A 20,872-nucleotide genomic window follows, 5' to 3' on the forward strand; every position below is an offset into this window, starting at 1 on the left:
GGGGTGGGCGTCGAAGAAGCCGGCATAAGGAGGGAAGTCGTAGATCTCAAGAAGCATAGCCATCCCTCCCCCGATCACTACAACCCCGAGCTTCCATCTCGACGGGTGGCTCATCACCAAGGCCCTTCCGATTTTTAAAATATGATAATCATTCCATTTTTATATTAATCCCCGCAACAAGGTAGAACTCGCAAAAGCCTCAAATAATTAAAAAGAAATTAAAAAAAAGGTACTTTAAAGCTAAAAACAAGTAAACATGGCAGATGAAAACGACGACCCACGAAGAAAGAGGTGTTGTGATTTAGATCTTGTCCTCGAACTCGGAGAGAGGGGTCATCTGCTCCTTCAGGCCCTTCCTCTTCCTGATCTCCGCGACAATGGTCGAAGCCTGCGACCCCACCTCCAACGGATCCGACGACATCATGTCCCAATGATCAAACACCGCCTGTGGGAAAGCCTGCCCCGACGTCGCCGCCCTCAGCTGCCCCGAAAACCCGAAAGACTCGATCACCGGAAGATACGCTTTGATGTTGTAGAGCGGAGTTCCTGGCCTCTGCATCTCCTCGAAAACGTGCCCACGTTTCTGGTTCAGGACGCTGTAGATTCCTCCGAGGGCTTGCTCGGGCGCTTGGATCTCCACCAAGTAGACTGGCTCGAGGAGTCTCGGCTTGGCGGTCAGGTGGGAAGCGTAAATGACTCGTCTTGCTGTCGGGATGACCTGGCCACCGCCTCTGTGGATGGCGTCGGCATGGAGGACCACGTCACAGACCTCAAAGCAGATGCCTCTCATGTTTTCCTCGCATAAAGGACCTTCCTTTGATGCCCATTGGAAACCCGCAACGACCGAGTCCTTGATCTCGTTCAAGTACTGGACTCCCTTACACATGTCCACCACCATGTTCGGTCCGGTGGTTTCTGGACCGAATGCCCAGATTTTCTTGGCGAGGTCCTTGTCCCAGCCAAACTCCTCGGCCAAGATCTTGGATCGGATCTTCGGGTCATCCCTCGGACCGATCCTGCCGTCGTCGATGGCTTCACCAAGGCCTTCCTCCAATGGTCGTGCTTCCATGTAGAGACGGTTGTGCTTGTTTGGGGACTTGCTCATTACGGTCCTGCTGGATCTCTCGAGGACAGTCTCACGGAAGGAGACAACGGGGTCTGACTTGATGATCTCGGCTCCTCCCATGAAATCGTCCTGCAAATCCTTCAGACAAATCTCCAGGTGGAGTTCTCCTGCTCCGGCAATGATATGCTCGCCGGATTCTTCAATCGTGCAGACAACCATAGGGTCGGATTTGGCCAAACGTTTCAGACCTTCCACAAGCTTTGGCAGGTCGGAGGCGACCTTACACTGGACAGCCACACGGACGACAGGGGACACCGAGAATTTCATGGCCCGAATCGGGTGAGCGTCCACTTCCTTCTCGTTCGTGAGAGTTGCGTTCTTGGTGATGAATTGATCCAATCCGACCATGGCCACAGTATTACCGCAAGGAACATCCTCCACAGTCTCTTGCCTCTTTCCCATCCAGATGACAGTCCTCTGCACACTCTTCACGTACAAGTCCTTCTTCTCACCCGGAATGTAGTTAGGACCCATAATCCTCACCTTCATACCCGTTGCCACTTTCCCGGAAAACACACGCCCAAAAGCAAAGAACCTTCCCTTGTCAGATGCCGGAATCATCTTCGACACATAAAGCATGAGAGGACCCTCGGGATCACAGTTCCTGATAGCGGTAGCGTACTTGTCATCAAGAGGACCTTCGTACAAGTTCTCGACACGGTACTTCTGGGCCTTGGACGGCGAGGGAAGATGAAAAATCATCATTTCCAGGAGAGCATCACTGGCTGGGAGCCAATTCTGCATCACACGTTTCATCAGGTGTTTCCCCATCAGTTCCTTCTCATCAGACTTCATGCTGACACCGAGCTTCTGCAACATGGGCCATAGCTTATCCTTCTGGTCGTTCATGCAGGTGTTAATGATCTGCTTAATGGGTTCATAACAGAACTGGACAAAACCACGCTTGCAAGTCGCAGATCCAGTGTTCTTGGTTGTCCATTTCCTCGTGGCGGGATCAAAGAAGTTCTCACCCCAGAGTCTCTCCATCATCTTGGCCTCATCAACACCAAACTTTGAGGCATACATCTTGGCAAAGTTGGTGAGGGTGAAGGCCCAACCATGCAATCCAGCAGAGAAAGCAACAGTTCCTTTCTCAGGATAAACCTGAACATCCCCGAGGAGAGGATCTTCATAAGTAGCCATGATAACATTGGCATTCTCGATAACCCTCTGGAAGGTCTGGTAAGCCTCTTCTCCATCAACCTGAAGCTCGAGGAAACAGCGGTCCATCTTGTTAACAGTCAAAACGGGTCGGATCCTCTCACCGAGGGCTTGACGGAGCACAGTCTCTGTCTGCACACAGACACCCTCGATACAGTCAACCACCACGAGGGCACCATCAGTGATACGAAGAGCAGCTGTGACTTCGGATGAAAAGTCAACGTGCCCGGGGGAGTCGATGAGATTGATCAAGTACTCATTCCCATCTCTCTCACCCTTGTAGCTCTTCAGAGATTCATCGCTCATTTGATAGTATAGCGAAATACCAGTGGACTTGATGGTAATACCACGCTCTGCTTCATCTGCACGGGTATCCGTCATACGAACATCTCCAGCAACTTCCTGGGCAATGATACCCGCAGCAGCCACAAGGGAATCAGTCAGAGTCGATTTCCCTGAAACATAAATGGATCACCCATCAAGCTTGACCGTGACATATCACTGAGGAACCATCAAATCACACAGCACATTGTCCCAATAGAAGTAAAAGTTCATACCGTGATCAACATGGGCAATGACAGACATATTACGGATGTTGTTCTTCTTGTCCATAATTGCCCGCAGCTCATCAGCCGTGAACTTCACCTGTAAGGATAAAAACGCAGGCGAAAACAATTAATTTCCGCTGCTTCAAGAGCTTGTAGGAAACTGAACAGTACAGCATAAGTAAAACCGAAACTCTTACCATCTTGCCTGGACTTCAAGTATCACCAACAAAAGCTGATTCCTACAATGATTGCGTAAACAATGAAGGTTAGATATAATAGGGGATGCACATCCCATAAACCAATTGTAAGGAGGCTAAACTCCGTTCATGAGAATACAAATGACCTTAAATCAATGGAAGGAATCAGAGAATCGAATCAGTCAAAGATCATGGGTGTCATGAGAAATGATACATCCTAAAACAATATCTAAATTTCAAATCTTTCAGATCAGAGAGACGAAACTGAGAAAGGAGAAGCAAACACAATCTATGATGGAAACAGAAGGAAACTAGGAGCCTACAACCTAAGAGATCAAAGCAAAACGATGATCAGATGATGACGATAATTCACTATGGTACTTGAGAAAAAAGAGTTCGACAACGAAACAAATAACATGCGAACAAGAACACAAAATCGACGAGAGAAAAATCAATGACAAGAGGAGTTTCCAAAGGGAAAATTTAGACGACCAGAGCGCGTTCCTAAAGGCAAGCCGCAATTCTGGACACATGAACACAATCAAGGACAAACCCAGGAACCGATTTGAAACTCGCAAAGCAATTCATGGTGAAACGCGGTGAATGAAAAAGAGGAAGAAGCCCACGAGATCGAAGCAAAACACAAACCACCAGAAACCAAAAAACCGGAGATCATAACACCGGAATTCACTAGCGGATTGAGAACAACACAATTCAAGACCAACAACAGGAAGAAAAAAACACGCAATCAAGGTTAAAAAATCAAAGATCAGAACGTTCAAAAAAAAAATTCAAAGAACAAAGACGGAAGAGAAAATCTAGAATCATGGAAACGTAACCTCGATCACAAAAAAAGTGTTAACAGACCTGAAGAGAAAAGCGACGAACGAGAGAGAAAGAGAGAGAGAGAGAGAGAGAGAGAGAGAGAGAGAGAGAGCAGTGAGGAGACAAACCTCTCTTTCGGGAACCAGAAACAAAACAAAGAGAGAAGAAGCATACACATGCAAATTATATATGAGCAAAAAGAAGTCGTAAGCCAAACGTCTCTACTAGGGTTTGCTTTTTTTTTTTAAAGAAAAAATCTTAAAATGGTGAGGGTACTTTGGACTTTGTTAATTATTTTTCTTTAATTAAAAATTCTAAAATATCAATATAAAAATACCTCCAAAAAGAAATGTCACATACTTGTTCGAATTACAAAGAAAAGGTACGTTTCACTCACACATATAAAAAAAATATATATTCGACCAAAAAAGAATAGAAAATTTCTCTTTTATCCCATAAAGATGAAAAAAAGAATTATATTCGACCAAAAAAGAATAGAAAATTTTTCTTTTATGCCATAAATAAGAATTAATTATAATATTTTGAAAATTTTCAATATTATGAATTCTTTTAAAAAAGAAAAAAATGTTATAAAAAATAATTATTTTGATTTGTTATAGAAAAACTGGGTTTATTATATTTGTTTAAATTTATCTATTTAAATAAAAAATCCAAACCATCTACAGAAAATATTAAAAAGAATCTACAAGATAAACATATTAAACAATAATTTTTTTTTAATGAATCCGAATCAACAAAATTACACTATCATATTTAAAACCAAACTTAATCTAAATATAATTTCATCAAATCAAAATAATTAGAAACAAAACTTATAAAATGAAAATATATTTTAAAAATAAATAATTTTTTAAATGAAATCTAAAGTAACAAAATCACATCACACAAGTCTCCTGTTATCCCATGCCTTTGGTTTGTGGCTTTCAGTGATAGTTCCGAGTGAGTGAAAGAAAACAAACAAGAGTAAATTTACTTGGACTTGGACTTGGACTTGGCGTTCTTGAGGAGGGAGGAGGTTCTGAAAACGGCGTCGTCTCGGATGAAGCTCCACCACAGATAGGTTAAGGGGACGGTGGCTGCGTGCCATATGGAGTGAGCGTCGAAGAAGCCGGCATAAGGAGGGAAGTCGTAGATCTCAAGAAGCATAGCCATCCCTCCCCCGATCACTACAACCCCGAGCTTCCATCTCGACGGGTGGCTCATCACCAAGGCCCATCTCCCCCACAGTAGAAGCTGAGCCACCCCTATCACCACGCACACTATCATGTTCCATCCTGCCACCCCAACACGACACGCATTCATGTTCCATCCAGGGTGTGGACACGGGTCAAATACCGGAAATATTCAATGTATTTGGACCATATCGTTACCGAGTATTATAATTGACGGTGATTTGAAAAGAGAAGGGAAGGAATGGCAGTTACCGTAGTCGAGTTTGTAGATGTTGAGGTACAGAATGTGGGTGATTGCAAATGCTGCTATAGGAGCAGACACCATTACCCTCGCAGCCTCGTCCCGTACATTGAAGGTCCTTAAAATGGATACTATGAGAGAGAACCCGAGCAATGCCACTGCGGATGAGTAGTCTACCTTCTCTGTGAGTTCAACATCCCTGAGATCCACAAAGGGCAAAAAGTAGACCCATGATTATAGCAATATCCGAGGAAAAATCCATGTACAGCCATAATGCCTGGTTTTGAAGTCAAGTGAAAGAGACAGCCCTGTCCCTGTAGAATTGTTCTTTCTGATGAGACAGACTGACAGAGTCATATATTTCTGGACGGAAAGAGGAAAATGCTTACCGACTGTGGAAAACAGCACTCCAGAGCCAAGAGTTCATGGACAGGAGGCCATAGATATGCCACAGACAAGCATACTCATAGTATGCCTTCTTGTCCTGTCTCAGAGGCAACTTATAGTACAGCATGATGAAAAAGGAAAGCCAGCCATGGAAATGCATCGCTAGATTGAGCACAGAGAAAGCAACAGAAGCAGGCTCCTAACATCGAACAGGTAAATCAAACTGCATGCTCCACCAAAAATTCCGAAATATTCCAAATTGATTGAAGAGAAAAAGCATTTGTTTAGGTAAATTTGCCTGCAACAACAGGTCTGACCTGAATCCCAAAGACACGCTTGAAGGGCCATTTACCATGATACTTGACTGGAACTTGCCCAAGAATTTCCCTTTCTTCCTCTCTATGAATCATACAGTGATAGCGGCAATCACCTTGGCAGCCCCATTTTTTCCACTGCAAGTATAGAGGTTCTTGCATGTACCATGCGCCACCATTTGATGAAAGATTGCAGTGAGGAAAGCACTGTTGTCTGACACAACCACTTTCCTCACACTCCGCAACACAAGCCCTGAGACAAAAGTGCTAGACATTCATACTGCTAACAAACCAAGTGCTACTAACATAAAAAGCTACCTTGACACTGTCAATTAGAGAAACCAAGTTCAGGCTAGAACTCAAGGACCAAACATGAGAACCATAAAAAGGAAAACGACATGAAATGGTCTACAGTTCTATCAGACAAGCATGTAGCATAATGAAACCATGAAGGCTCATAATTTTTAGCGAAAACGTTAGTCCTATTCCACATATCTGAAGAACACAATCCTAAAGGCATCGAAAATGATACCTGTAATGTGGGTCAGCATCACCAGCGCTACCATCTGAAGTACTGATAAAGCATGACAGCACCAGACATAAAGCTATCCAGCAGCGAAATGCCATCTGACCATAAACACGATAGAAACATTGAAGTCAGGCACTATGATAAACTCAGCAAGCCTCAAGGAGAAAGACATTAAATAGGACCGATAAGGGCAAGAAAACAAAACAATGTCCATTCAACAGAGCACATCCAGTAAGAAATACAGTGAAAACCTTAACCACAACACAAGCGCCCTTTGTGTGCAGATATTTTTCGGTCTAACGAAGAAGGTGATGCATGTCAACCATAAAGGTACCCGTTCTATGTAATGTACATAAATGACCCAGGAAAATGTACATAGAGGACAGGACACAAGCAATGAGCTTCACGACATGAACCAAACAAACAAATAAAAGCCCTAAGATTAAGCCACATGAATATGGGAACATCATACATGGTTACGACAACCCAAAGGCAAAGGCCTTCATACAAACCCTAACATTAAAAAAAATGGATTAAACACTATGAATATTGACAGATTATTCTTCCAACCAAGACTCTTTAGAAGATTTTCCAGCGATCAGGATGCAAATCCTAGACTACTACTCACACAAGGAAAGAGCGGGTCACCACTAAGTCAAAGTTCATTGGTCAAGACCAAAAATCTCGAACTCAGAAAAACAAAATGAGCATCTCGGAGAAGCAGTTCTCAGAAGCGAATAAAGATTCCAATACCAATCTAAGCAGCAAACGTTCGACTGCATAAAACAGCCAACCTCCTACAATCTTCGAACTTGCTGACACAAATTTCCAGATCACGAAATGGAAACTTCTATTCGAATCCTATGATTTCCACCTTCAACAAGAGATCCGAAATTCAGTCGATTCCATAGAAATCTCCCCCACCCCCAACACCAGATGGTTCAATCAAAGATAAACAAAGGCCAAGACAACGACCATCGATCATCCATCGCCACAGAATCCAGCGGAAACAAAATACAAAAAAAGAACTGAAGAAATCAAACAGATATGGCATCGGAAGTATCCATTACCTTCTCGAGAACCTAATCCAGAACAAGGCAAGCTTCCAACAACCAAACAATGGCGGATTGGAGGGAACGAAAGAGAGGAAGTATCCGAGTACGAGAGGAAAGATGCCACTTCGGAAAGATCTTCAACGCGAAAATTAACGAACTGAAACCATTTGGAATTGGGCTTTAGCAGATCTCTACTTTTGGGCCTAAGACCATTTTTTTTTCATTATTAAAAAAAAAAAATTTCTCTCTCACATGCTTTGTTATTCTAACAAAATAAAGATTATAATTGAAAACATGATAATAATTAATTATTTTCATATAATTTTTTTAAATTAGAAAAAAGAGCTCGAGAGTCCGAGACTGAGATGCGTGAGCGAGACAGAGAGAGAGGGGCGAGATCGAGACCGGCGGCAAGAGTCTGAGAGAGAATGGCGAGAGTCAGAGAGGGGGGCGAGACTAGATTCAAAGCTCGAGGGTCCGAGACTGAGAGAGAGAGGCGACAGCGAAGGCCTGAGAGATTCGAGAGTCGAGACTCGCGATGGCGAAGGCGACGACGGCGGCGACGGCGAAGGTGAATCGCGAGAGTCCAAGACTGAGAGAAAAGCGAGAGAGTCTGAGAAACGGAGAAGTGAGAGGCAGGCAGCGATAAAATGTAAAAAAGAACACAGTTCGACTCCCTTTACATAAAACTTAACCAAACCGAACCGATTTCCGGTTAATAGTATACCAGCTCGGTTATGATCTGAGTCCAGCTTCCTTTTATTCACCAAAGGGAGCAACAGATCATCATGTGACGAAAACAACGACAACGACAACGACAACACTGCTGTAACCAGTCCGAGAAGTTACATTCAGCATTACATTTATTTCTTCATTTCTATATGAAGCTGTTAAAAAAAGCTTCAAACTTTGCTGTAAGAAAACGTCACTGTCGGATTCTTACTCTCAGGGTTTCTCGTTCTGATCGTCGGTATAAACAGGGCTCGAGTCGGAATCTGGACTAACTTCTTGCCCGACTCGGATCCAAGGCTGTGAGCTTGGACTTGCTTTATCATCAATCTCACATTGCAGAAGTGTTCCAAACAAGATCTTGCCCTGAGATCCCGGCGAAGAAAAAAAAATGTGAACTTTACCTCAGATACGAAGAAAAAGCCCGAGATTTTCAAAATCAAGAACAGTCAGAATCCAACCTTTTCTCTCCTGTATGAAGCCAGAGTAGCCAAAGGCTCGTTGGATCTCCTCACTTGCCCGGCCTGAAGATATAGGTTTATCATCTGGCATCGGTTGCAACCACCTAACGACTGCATTAAAACGGAAAACCCGCAAATATATGAAACTTGAATACCCGAGAGATGTAAGAAAGCAATGCTATACAGACATCGGGTTGAAGTATTTAGCAAACCTAAGATAGGAATCTTACCGAGAAATGATTGTCTCCGATCCTAAGAGTTCTCCACCCATCTTCAGCGTATGGTTCGCCTCCGGATACGATGAGATTAGGTCTGAATCTAGATGGATCCACTTTCCCATGAGTTCCATGGTGTTTCTCATCTTCTGAAACCGAAATACGTATATTCACCATATGATACTTGAAAGAAGTAAATCCCGAGAAGCAAAGAAGTATGGCTACTGTAAAAAAAACAGGTGAAAACGTACTTGCATTTAGTCTTCTGTTGAGATCAGCAACACTTTCCTCGGAGATTAACAAGAACTGAGCTTCATTCGCAAAGTTCAAATTACTCTGCAAAGCTCTGCAAAACCCGGGAGTTCTATTCCGGGTCCTGCAGTACTTGGAGGTAGAGGTAGAACACCGTAACAATGAGCACGGTCGGCCAAGAGCTTTGGTGAACCAGTTATTGATTTCAGTTTCATCTTCGTGATCTTCAAGCCTGCAATAAAACTCTGGTTATATATTTTTACATGAAAAAGATTGTATCCCATGCCACGAGTTCGATGATAATAACATGATCTCGAGTGTTTGCAGCAGATTACCTGTAGGTATGCGAATCAATCTCGTCTTTGCCCAAATAATACGAATCTGGCTTAACTCTGATCTGCAACTTGTCTTTGAAACAAGAAGACTCTACAAATAGTATTCCTTTGTCGAGGTCGATGAACGTGCCTATAAGAGACATCTCGGGAACCTATAAGGCATTGCCGAATAAAATCAAAATTTTGCTGAGCACGTCCACGGGTTTAAAGGTCTCAGAATGGAGAGTTCCACTTACCTTCTTCTGGGTAAGAATATCACCCGAGAGCCCCTGAAGCATCCATTCTCGATCGTGCAGCAAGCCTTTTATGTGTAACCGATGTTAATATAAACAAAAAAATAACTTCCAAACAAATTATGAACACCAAAAGGCTAATTCATTAGAAAGATGCTTTCAAGAGCATGTCAAGGAAGCCAACAAGAAATTTCAGCACATTATAAACTTTCTACGGAGAATTACGATAGAAAACAGTCATTTGAGTTATGGCGGAGTATAATGAAGCAAGAAAAGTGTAATACCTGTTCTGCAAAGTGGCCAACTATCAACTGAGAATCCAGCACACGACTTTATCGGGTATATAGTGATTGATTTCAGGTAGTAAGCACGAAAAGATTCTTCTCTTCTAAGGTCTGCAATTCAACGAAAAGTCGGGTCCTCAGAACTCAATATAAAATATACAATACAGGAAGAATCAGCTATGTCAGGAGAAATTTAATTTCTATATAAAGGACTGAACAAGGTACTGATGTAGCACCTGGCTTCATGGGATTCTACTTACGAGTTAACTTCGAGACAAACTTTGTAATGATTTAGGCAACGATGTACAAGAATTCAATCAAGAGGTAGCAATTTATAAGATATTTGTTAGCTTCTGATTATTTATGTGACAACAAAAGCTAAAAAGCCTAATAAAAGCTTCAAAGAACCTGCCTTCACCAGAAATTTGAGCAGACCTGCCTCTAACAGCACATCCATTTTCACATTTCCTCGAAGATGAAACGAATGAACCAATAATGAAATCAATAAGTTTCTGCGAACAGAAACAACTTTCAATCAGACTACCACCAATTAAAAAAAATGTTAAAAAAATGAAAATAAAGGTCTAATAATACGTTATTGGTCATTTCATCAGGTTAATATTACATGGAATCTACATTTACCTTGGCCTCTTCAAATGTAGACATGTAACCAAACGACACCCTGACAGCTCCAGTTGGCTTCCCGTTTATTACATCATTGTCATCCCAGCAAATATGTCCAGCCTAAATCAGAGTACAGAACATAGAGGCAATTATATCCAAGTATATCCCTTAACCCGAGGTCATGAAAAGTAACAATTGGCAAAACAAAAAGGAAAAGTGCTGTACCTCTAAGTTAGATAGAAGATCAGTATGAGACAATCCAAGATACTTTGCACATGCACCGGGATTGCAAAAGCATCCTGTCTACACCAAAAGGAATCAAAATGAAAAATGGATCTCCAGAGAACTACGATAAAATGAAAGACCATCCCTTCAAAAAGAGTTGAATGTCATTGTTTTGCTTAAGAGATGAATACACTTTTCTTTTTCTTTTTTGGATAATACAAAAGGCAAACTGTCATTTCTCTAAAACATACCCGCAACTGAATTCCGGATAAAGAAGCCAGTTTTTCCACCTCCCGGCAACCAACCCAAGTGTCGTCGGGCCTCTTTAAGTTGAATGTAACAGTAGGACCAGATTCATGCGACGATGACTGAAAATAAAATTTTGGAATGGATCAGATATTTGAATTCTCAACATGAATTCATCACGTCATGGCACTGAAAAAGATCCAAACTCTTCAACCATTGATGCTGTTTGGCACTTGATGCCCCTTGTATATCCTTTTTGTTAAAGAATCTTACATGAATATACGAATCCATAAAATTGATGGAAAATGAAACATGAATATGAATAAGAAAGAAATAACCTCCAAGTTTTTACTTCCATACAGCACACAGACACCGGTACCATTTCCATGTCGTAAAGCTTGAAGTTTCTTCTTCACATATATGGCAAGTGAACTTGTGTGTCTGTGAGATAGAGATAGAGAACGCTTTAGCTTTTAGGACACCAGATAATTTGAAAAGCGATGAATGATACATAAGAATCAACCAATATGAACGATATTTGACTGCCCATCAGATATAAAAGGGTAGGATGATCGATAAACACTTTTTTTTTTTACAAAAAAGAGTATTTATTGATCATCTTTCCAAAGACTAGTAATCCTTAAGGAAGAATATGTTCTACTTACAGCCAAATAGCAGTTGTGGTAAGGGACTTGAGTAATTTAAAACCATATCGCACAGCAGCTATGCTCAAGAATGAAGCAGAACCATCCTCAAAAAATTCCTCCACCCTTTCCCTTCTTTTAACGAAGTCAATATCAGCAATTGAGGCAGCAACAGTGCCTGTAAGTATTTCGTTTATTAAAGGTCATATAACATCGTACCACTTAAAATATAAATCTAGAAATAGTCACCTACCTCCGCTAAAGTATATCTTCTTGAGCAATTTGGCAGCATCTGTAGACAGTAACAAGGAAGGATATTTAATTCCAAAACCACAGTATTCAAACTAGTAATATCAAGCTGTGAGTGCGAGGTGAGTGCGAGGATATATTTAAGAATTAAAACCTAGTCATAAGAAAATATTGGATGAAAAAAATATCTGGAGAATGAATTACATACCATTTCGCACTATGAGAGCACCAAGCCCAGTAGGGTAACCAAATAACTTCAGAAAAACAGCAGAAACCCGTCAAGACTTCACCATATGATATGATGGAACAGCTTCATTATTTACTATTCAGAAGAAAGCAAGTTTCTACCTTGTAAAATGACATGACAACAAAATCTGCAGGATACTGCGATAAATCTGGTGGCTGTGTAGCAGACCCTTTTGCAGCATCTATCAAGACCATCCATCTTTGGCTCCTTAAAAATGACGGGCAAAAAGAGAAGTATCAAATCAAATCGAACGAGACATGTAGCATAAGGTACTTGTGTCCTCAAGGCTGAGAAATATGCAAACAGGCATTCAGCTTTGCCAATGCGAGAGAATTAGAAAAGAAAACAATGGATAGAGGGAAAAAAAAATTAAGCCAATTCACGTACTTGCAAAAGGGAGAGCCTTGTAGAGCACTTTGCGGATTTTCCTTAATTAACTTCACCAAATCTAGGTTGAACCTCAAACCCGTGAAATTGCACTCCGAGGGAAAAGCAAACAGATTATACGCATCACCTGCAACCAGATGACAGAGTGAAATGTACGACAATGGAACCAGCAAAATCCATTATTAACTCAACCTAAACCCTATATTGCAAGTTGCAACAGGAGAAAAAACAATGTCCAAACCGAAGATAGTCAAGATGAATTAACCTGTAGACTCGTTCTCGTGGATTCCAGAAGTGTTTCTCCTCAGCAGAGCATGATGCTTGGCATTGATAGAGGTTCCTGAACATGTGGTTTCGATATCTACTGCACATGCTGAAGCCCCTCGGCTTAGGGCATACTCCCGGATTCCAAGTACACTGTTGTGATTCTCCTTTGTATACAAAAAACTACTATGGTTGCTCCATGGAAATGTCTCTCCAACAAGCTTCAGCGCTGCCGTTGCACCAGAAGTAAATATGCAACTATAGTCCTTTGGAGATGCATTGAAATATTCAAGTACCTGTCTCCGGTGTGCTAGGCAAGTTAATACCATATAGAAAGAAATGATGAGGTATATATCATGGAAGTGATGCATTTCACCATTTTACAGGATAATTCTATGCCAGCATATAATAGGAAACGAAGAAATATGTGGTGTGATGCAGTAAAAGAGCTACTTCTTCTCCATATGATTGATTCGTCAGGGAAACATTACCGAGAAAGTTGATCTCAAAGTATGTTTTCCAATATCCCATGTGTAATTTGTTCAAAATGTAAAGATTGAAGTACCTTTTGGCGAGCATCTGCTATGATGTCACTGGTCGCTGAACTGATATCACTTTGACTATCTACAACCATTAAGGAACCTTTTTCAGACGGACAAACTCACAAAAACCGAACAAAATCTAAATTTTCCAAACAGAACAAGACAGGGAAAACCGAAAGTTTAACGGACTAAGACATCTTCAAGCCACAAACACAATAAGAAAACGGAAATCCAAAACTCAAGTCTTACTATATATGCTTTTCTCTTTGAATTAACAAGAACTAGAAAATGTCGTATGAGGAGAGAAAAGCCAGCATACGTGGATTTCCGTAAACATTGCCAGTGAAGTCTTTGAATATCTTTTCCATCTGCAATTCAGAATACAAAGTAGCACCTGCATGATCCAAATACACAACACCTGCACACCCCCACAGAGAGGTTAAGGATAAACTTCCAAATCTCAGGGGTTTCAGGACAAAAAACAGATTGACCAAGTACATGTAATAAACTGGAAGCAAATTCGAAGATGAGTTTGGACATTAACCACTACTCAAGCCTAACTACATCATCAACAATAAGGTTTGATTTATTCTAGGCTGTCTTGATTTCGATCAACGAGTTCCTGGTTCTGTTTCTATGGGTATTAACAATCTGGAGTCCAAATCCAGAGTTGAAACTCTTTAACCCAGAATTCTACTAACCAGTGCCAAATACATATCAAGCAAATCAGAATCTCGCATTACTAAATTTCGATACTTTAGGAGCATTTCAAGTGTTTAGCCATTTCTCTAAGAATGCAGCCGCTTTTTTTTTCTGAGAACCCAACTTTTTTTTTCCGACAAAGTTTCCAACTTCGGAGAATTTTTTTCTTTTCTTTTTATGGGCTCTCGTTTTTACAAGCTCAACTGATCCTGGAGAACAATTGGAGCGCTAATGGAGGAATAAAAAGCCGAAAAAAACGCAACACTCAAACCACCTGCAGAAGTAAACAAAAAGCTTGGGAGATCAGACAGACCTTCATTTAATCTCTTGAATTCGGTCTTGCGGATTTCGTCGATGTTCTTCGGACCATCTGGGTAACCATAATAATCTCCGAATTCCTCAAGAAATTCTTCCATGGCGCAAGATTCTCCGGTGAAAGCTTCAGAAGGAAAATCCTATAAAATTGTCGGTCTTCTGAATCCTACAAAAGATTCAGAAGCAATTTCACGACAAAAATCGGTGCTGCTGCCGACTTTGAAGAAAAAATAATGAGAGTACAGAGATAAATACGAATATAGATACTCTTCAATACATTTGTCTCTCTAGCAAATATCTATATACAACATCTATGTATCCCCCTAAATGAGAAAAGAGAGATTTATTTATTTCCTTTTTTTAATTCCCTTTATTTTGGGTCTCCTTTTATTTATAGCATAGCTTTCCCACAAAAGCAAAATGCTGTACAAAAAGAACTGTTCCATTGGGATTATATATGCATATATAAAAGTAACTTAGCCTGTTTTTATAACTTTGTTGAATCCAAAACGCCACTTCACATAGCAACAAAACATACACAGTAGCGGTAATCTCTGGGACATGACAAGATCACTTGAAGCCAAACCCCTGTTTCTGATCAGTTCAACGAGCATTCCTGTTCAGAAGTGCTTGGAAAGATATGTAGAGATCTTTGTTCTTCTCTTTCCCGAATATCTCCTCCGCCTTCCTCAGTGTTTCCTGGTAAACATCGACGTTTAGATTGCGTATACAGCGTCGGTAATCGGTATTCGCCGAACAATCCTTCAGACAGCATAGAATGGAGAAGAAATGGCACGGGATCGATGTTTTTTTACCTCTCGGGTTTGCTTTTGTGCGTTGAGTTCTTTGATGTTAGCCAAGAATGCACTGAACTGTTCATATGATAGTCGGCTCCTGGATGATGAACAGAACCCAGTTTATGATGAACCTCGGCATGAAGAAACAATGCAACCAAACAGAAAGAACTCACCTTGCCTGCCGGAAGAATTCCTTGCCATCCATCCGAGGGGTCCGAGCTGCATAAGTTTATATAATAACCTCTTTGATATCGGAATTGTTCTCAAAATACTTTCTTTATGGTTCTACCATCTGAGAGAAACCGGGCTTATGCAGATATGAATAAAACTGTTACAAAGTTGCGACCTGGAAGTGGGCGTCCTCCTCGGGGAGGAGAATTTGCCGCGGATGATTGCTGACTCGAGGGGTACCAAAATGGCGTTGCTTTCCCTTCATAATGTGGCCCGGTAGGAGAAACTGCACCAGAAGATGTTTTCTTGGGAGATCCAGCAGCAGAATAACCTCTCGGGGATACGCTCGTGGAGATAATCTTAGGTGTTCCCGTCGGGGTAAGTCGGGGAGAGATGTAAGGAGTCATGGAAAACTTCTGTCCAGCATATCTTGAATCTGTGAATTTAAATCTTACCATGAGTTCAATATAGTATGAAGTAAAGCCCACAGTTACACGCCGTATGAATTCACAGAAATCATTTTGGACTGAATTCAACAGAAAGAATACGTATGGAGACTTGGAAACAGATGATAACCGAGAAGGACAACTCATGAGATGAAAGGGACGATAATTCAGTAGTTCACCTTCGTCAACTGGGTTAGCCATGTTGATAGAGCCATTGTAAGAATGGTGTAATGAATGCCCAATGATCCTTTCACCTAAATGGTAAACCATAAATAGTTCATACAACTGTACAAACGCAAAAGAAAGATCACGCAAATTCCCAAACATAAAATCTGTTGTCTATACCATACCCTTGTCGGGATAGGATCCTGGAACTGACTGATCGCATGTTCCAATATCAACAGGCTCCATTTGCTGTAAAAAAACATTAGAGAAGAAGCAAATTTACATTTTTGTCTCTTGAACAGTCTCTGAAGATGTAAGGTTTGCCTCAAAATAGAGGCCGTGAGTGAGCAAGGTAGAGAAAAGAGGCACGGACAAAGCAATATGTCCTTAAGAAAGCATACTAAAAACTGATCCAACAAAGGAATCAAGTGTGATGACCAAAACCGATAATCATAAAATTCTTACAGATGCATTCTCATCACTCAGCGACTGGATCAACTGCCTTTTGAATGTCTCCAACTGAGAAAAAAACAGATACATTATCCTCTTTTCCCTGCTAAATTAAACGATTTGAGTGTTCTCACAAAACAGAGCATACAGAATCACAAAAGCAGTTGTTGAAATAGAGAAAGGTTGTAACTTCACCTTGGAAAAATCACGACTGAGTTTCTTCACAGTCATTGCCAGTGAATCTCGTTCTTTTGTCAGCTTCATCTTCAAATCGAAAGGAAGACGATACATCAGAAATCGAGTTTGAATCCAAGGTTCTAGAACAGAGGAAAGGAAAAATCGGTTTGCGCTCCATCTCGAGCTCAAACTCAAATACATATGATTCTTGCATGGATATTCTCATTCAGTACATTCAAAGATGAGCAGAAATCTTGCACACGATCCAAGCCCGAATAGCTAATCTAACTACCATTCCAGGAATCAAGCTGATAGCTAGAGCATTCTACAACTCTCTAAAACCACCAATGCATCACATTCTAGAATCTAGACCAACACTAGTTGCTCCCAGATTTAGAAACAGTGTCATGAATGAACCCTTTTGCACTCTGCAGTACTAAGGAGATCTGATATCAATCAAAACAATCAAGGTATGTTACATACTGTCAATCTGTAAGAGAGAGTGTGGAAACCAGTCAATACCCCTTCAAATGTCTAACTTTGAACCCTCAAGAACCCTAACTTCAAATCAGCATGACAATGGGCCTTCCAAAATATTACCTCTCATACATTCATTGGTTTCAGTGATGGTATTTCCTGTATAAATATCAAGCAAATTCACTATCCCCAAGGCATAGTTCATTCATTCCGTATCTCAATCTCAGAAATCAAACTTGTCATACACAGTAATGATAATATACCCTAAGCCCTAACTTCACTATCCGCAACCAAAAACCGAAACCCCGACACAGTCTTAGAAGGAAGATAGGGAGAAATCGAAAGAAAATTGCTCACATTGTCGTCAAGGACGATCTTCAACCTCGTATCGGCCTCCCTGCAATCTCTCTCCAAGCGTGACATCTTCTCCTCGAGCTCAAGCATACCCCTTTCCTTGTCCAGCAGCTTCTGTCTCAACCCGACCACCTCGGCCTCCAGATTCGACACCCTCGAAGCTATCGCCAAGGACGTAATCTTCCTCGCGAGATCCAGCTGCGCAAAAGGGTCCGTCGGAATCGCTGACAGAATCTCGTCGGAGAGATCGAAACCCGGCCCGGAATCTCCTCCTCCCTCAACATGCCGCGGCATTTCCGATGTGCCCACCTGAAAACCTCGAAGGATTTCTCCGGAAAAAGTGTAACTTCCCAGGGTTTAGCCTGAACGAATGTCGAAAATCCTCACGAAAAAGACTAGGGCTTTAAGGAATTCATCGGATTGCCAGGAGCTGCAGAGGAAAAAAATTCAGAAGCCCTTTGCCTTTGTCCATTTCTAAACAATTTTATCGATTTGTTTAATCTTTTTGTCTTTTTAAATTTTCATTCGATTGGTTTCCCTCCAAAATTTTAAATTAAATAAAATTTGATATATTATATAGTAATTAGTTTCTTTCACGCTTATTTTTTTGGTGCTATATTCAATATTAGTATATTGGAACACAATATAGCATCTTATAATACCCATAATTAGTGTTGCTAAAGTACCATTACTCATACATATAATATATATATATATATATAGCTTAATGGTTAATGAATTTGGGCTTTTACTTCGCCCTCGCCCAATTATAAAAATATTTCATGTGGGCCAAATCCAAGGGCCCAATTGAATATTTCGGACAATACATCAAATACGACCAATGTTTATCTTTTCATACACGTGATGTCCACAGATTCTTAGGTATAATCAAAATTTCCAAATATTTTATGGATAGTTGTATTTGATATAAGAATAAAGATTTGAAATTTGAAATAGATTATGAATAAACTAATGAATAAAACCAAAGTCGGTTGATTAAAGTTGAAGAATTCGGAATACTTTTTATGAATTTGTGAAGCGTACGGCAAGAGAGAGAGAGATGGTGGGTCATGATTAATACGAGTGGAGCTTGGACATGGACCGTACACCCACTTGGAACATCCTTTTTTTATTTTATATTCCATTATTTTTTTTAAATTTAAGATACCCTTTCTTTAAAAAAAAAATACCCCATCATGAAAGGATCTATACTACACACACTATGAATATTTATCCACAATCATTTATTTTCCATACACACTCTAAATATTTTATATCTAATAATTTATTTCCTATAGAGAAAAAAATAATTTTAGTTTTTTAAATATTTCGGAAAATATATTTATTTGAATTTTATATTTAAATATGATTGATTTATTTTTTATAATAAAAATATTTATTTTTAAAATATTTTAAATTTATTTAACACAGATATAATTATATGTTATTAGTTTTGTTTATACATAATTTATTATTATATTGCGATAACTATCTTTTTTTTTTTAGGAAAATAGTGATTTGCGATTAAGAAGGGTCTTTAATATAAGGTGTGACTGGTGGTAACGCAATTGCAATTGCAATCGCTGTCAACCAGTCATTCTAAATCGCAGTCGCTATCGACAATAGTTTTTCTACCAATCAGTACTAATCGTCTAGAATCGCCAGTTAACGCATTGTAAACGTCCGCAATCGTCGTGATTGCTATTACGATTCTACCCGTCAACACCATAGATTTTACAGTGTAACTCAGAGATAGTAACTTACATCATTTTAATTAAACATCCCAAACTCATATTTATATGTACAAGTAATAGAGAAATAAAATCTCATACATGAAATTATGTATAAAGCAAAAAAAAAAAAGTTGGGACTCTCCTTGGGACATGGCATAAAAGAAATTAGAGTGCGGATGATGACTTTTTTAAAAGCATGTAGTGGATAAATAAATATATAAATAAAAAAATAGTAAATATAATATATTTAAAGTATAGCATATTTTTGTAGTTACCTCGACAAAAACAAAGGGTCAACAAAGTCGTGCACGAATTATCTAGTGATGACTATGGATATGGTCGATGCTTTTGTACATTTGTTCCTTGTTTAATGCATGTATGTTATCCACATATGTACCGTACGTACTGGTTTTTAATATCAAAGTATACGAAAAGATAACAGAATAACAAAGATTTGTGCTTTTTTAAATAAAAATAAATTCGAAACAATTTTAAAAATATCTAACAAACTTTGTATCAAAATATTTATTGTTTTAGATTAAAAAAAAAGAGTCATATATATCGATAAAACAATATTATCATTAATAATGTATTGGAATTTTGTAAGAATAAAATTGAAAATTATTGTAAAAAAAATCTTGAAAATGTAGAATAACAAATATTTTGAAACATGAAAAATAACATTAACCTACAAATATTTTGAAATAGAAAGTATTTTTTACTCCATCCGTTTGGAAATATTTGTAGTTTTAAATTATTTTCTATGTTTTAAAATATTTGTAATTTTAAAATTTGTTATATGCGCACTGAATTCATTCTTCGAAATACCAACTTGTTAATTATCACTTCATTAAAATTGTAGTTGAATAGCCAAACAATTTAATTAATGTCCGTCCGACTGCATGCATTTATAATATTTACAAAACTTAAATGTCAGTTTCCATCAATTAATACAGTATTTAGTTAATAAATAGATTTGCCACTACACCCTTAGAACAAAAATATAATTGATTTACCAAAAAAACAAAATATAATTGTTACAATTGAAATAGAGTTACTAATTAGTGTTATGTACGATCTTATTTATTTATAAATAAATATAAAACCGTAAATTAACAAGTATTGTTTTTTTACACAAATTAAAAAATTCAGTTGTTTTTTATTTTTATTTTCATGAGGAATGAGCAGTTGTACCTGGCAAGTACCACCTGTACCATCACCATCTTTCTATGTCTGCCCACTTTCTCTCTCTATAAATTTGCTCTCCATAGACACACTCTCTCTCTAGCATTTTGAATTTTCTCTCTCTCCGCCGGAGAAAACAATGAAGCACCTGATCCGCCGCCTCTCTCGCGTCGCCGACTCTTCCCCCACCGAGCACCGTCACCACCTCCTCTCGTCCTCCTCCCGCCGCCGCCGTAAACCCCACGCGCAGCCGCTTTCGTACTCACGCGCCGCAGCCGCTGCCGCCGTCCCAGCGGGACACGTTCCCGTGTACGTCGGAGAGGAGATGGAGAGGTTCGTGGTCAGCGCGGAGCTGATGAACCACCCAGTCTTCGTCGGATTGCTGAA

At 39.8% G+C, this 20,872-nt stretch overlaps 5 protein-coding genes across 8 annotated transcripts in view; 1 reads left to right on the forward strand and 4 right to left on the reverse strand.

Moving 5' to 3' along the window:
* Positions 1–140: 140 nt before the first annotated feature.
* LOC104812359 (elongation factor 2-like) lies at positions 141–3,926 on the reverse strand. Its single transcript, XM_010539482.2, has 4 exons — positions 3,900–3,926; positions 3,033–3,074; positions 2,845–2,932; positions 141–2,742 (listed from the first exon to the last, which is right to left on the reverse strand). Exons 2-4 carry the CDS (start codon positions 3,033–3,035, stop codon positions 302–304), a joined length of 2,532 nt encoding a protein of 843 aa, XP_010537784.1. The 5' UTR covers positions 3,036–3,074; positions 3,900–3,926; the 3' UTR covers positions 141–301.
* A 795-nt stretch (positions 3,927–4,721) lies between these two features.
* Positions 4,722–8,098, reverse strand: LOC104812358 (post-GPI attachment to proteins factor 3). Its single transcript, XM_010539481.2, has 7 exons — positions 7,982–8,098; positions 7,592–7,733; positions 6,525–6,619; positions 5,996–6,245; positions 5,681–5,877; positions 5,303–5,490; positions 4,722–5,152 (listed from the first exon to the last, which is right to left on the reverse strand). The coding sequence occupies exons 3-7, from the start codon at positions 6,617–6,619 to the stop codon at positions 4,848–4,850; spliced, it is 1,035 nt and encodes a 344-aa protein (XP_010537783.1). The 5' UTR covers positions 7,592–7,733; positions 7,982–8,098; the 3' UTR covers positions 4,722–4,847.
* A 131-nt stretch (positions 8,099–8,229) lies between these two features.
* Positions 8,230–15,161, reverse strand: LOC104812356 (molybdenum cofactor sulfurase). 2 transcript variants are annotated; one of them, XM_010539479.1, is made up of 22 exons: positions 15,069–15,161; positions 14,529–14,696; positions 13,833–13,931; positions 13,537–13,595; positions 12,973–13,267; positions 12,708–12,834; positions 12,422–12,527; positions 12,282–12,327; positions 12,078–12,116; positions 11,846–12,002; positions 11,519–11,621; positions 11,186–11,302; positions 10,935–11,012; positions 10,728–10,829; positions 10,498–10,597; positions 10,086–10,196; positions 9,805–9,869; positions 9,569–9,720; positions 9,233–9,465; positions 8,997–9,130; positions 8,767–8,877; positions 8,230–8,671 (listed from the first exon to the last, which is right to left on the reverse strand). In XM_010539479.1, the coding sequence occupies exons 2-22, from the start codon at positions 14,629–14,631 to the stop codon at positions 8,522–8,524; spliced, it is 2,487 nt and encodes an 828-aa protein (XP_010537781.1). In that variant the 5' UTR covers positions 14,632–14,696; positions 15,069–15,161; the 3' UTR covers positions 8,230–8,521. The 2 variants fall into 2 exon arrangements, with proteins under 2 accessions (XP_010537781.1, XP_010537782.1); XM_010539480.1 differs by lacking the exon at positions 15,069–15,161 and having other exon boundaries at positions 10,504–10,597.
* Positions 14,604–18,030, reverse strand: LOC104812355 (uncharacterized protein At4g15545-like). Of its 2 annotated transcripts, XR_771580.1 has the most exons (10): positions 17,571–18,030; positions 16,755–16,823; positions 16,575–16,628; positions 16,295–16,358; positions 16,124–16,198; positions 15,674–15,934; positions 15,501–15,546; positions 15,346–15,424; positions 15,069–15,229; positions 14,604–14,696 (listed from the first exon to the last, which is right to left on the reverse strand). XR_771580.1 is itself a non-coding variant. In XM_010539477.1 (9 exons), the coding sequence occupies exons 1-9, from the start codon at positions 17,859–17,861 to the stop codon at positions 15,134–15,136; spliced, it is 1,035 nt and encodes a 344-aa protein (XP_010537779.1). In that variant the 5' UTR covers positions 17,862–18,030; the 3' UTR covers positions 14,957–15,133. The 2 variants fall into 2 exon arrangements, 1 of the variants encoding a protein (XP_010537779.1); XM_010539477.1 differs by lacking the exon at positions 14,604–14,696 and having other exon boundaries at positions 14,957–15,229.
* Positions 18,031–20,507: 2,477 nt separating this feature from the next.
* Positions 20,508–20,872, forward strand: part of LOC104812360 (auxin-responsive protein SAUR41) — a 1,066-nt gene continuing 701 nt past the window's right edge. Inside the window, exon 1 of one of the 2 annotated variants that reach the window (XM_010539485.2) lies at positions 20,508–20,872. In XM_010539485.2, the coding sequence (XP_010537787.1) occupies positions 20,625–20,872 (248 nt within the window). In that variant the 5' untranslated portion in view covers positions 20,508–20,624. The other variant, XM_010539483.1, reaches the window with a different exon arrangement.

This window comes from Tarenaya hassleriana, unplaced genomic scaffold (genome assembly GCF_000463585.1).
Source record: "Tarenaya hassleriana unplaced genomic scaffold, ASM46358v1 Cleome2, whole genome shotgun sequence".
In the NCBI taxonomy this organism is placed as follows: Eukaryota; Viridiplantae; Streptophyta; class Magnoliopsida; order Brassicales; family Cleomaceae; genus Tarenaya; species Tarenaya hassleriana.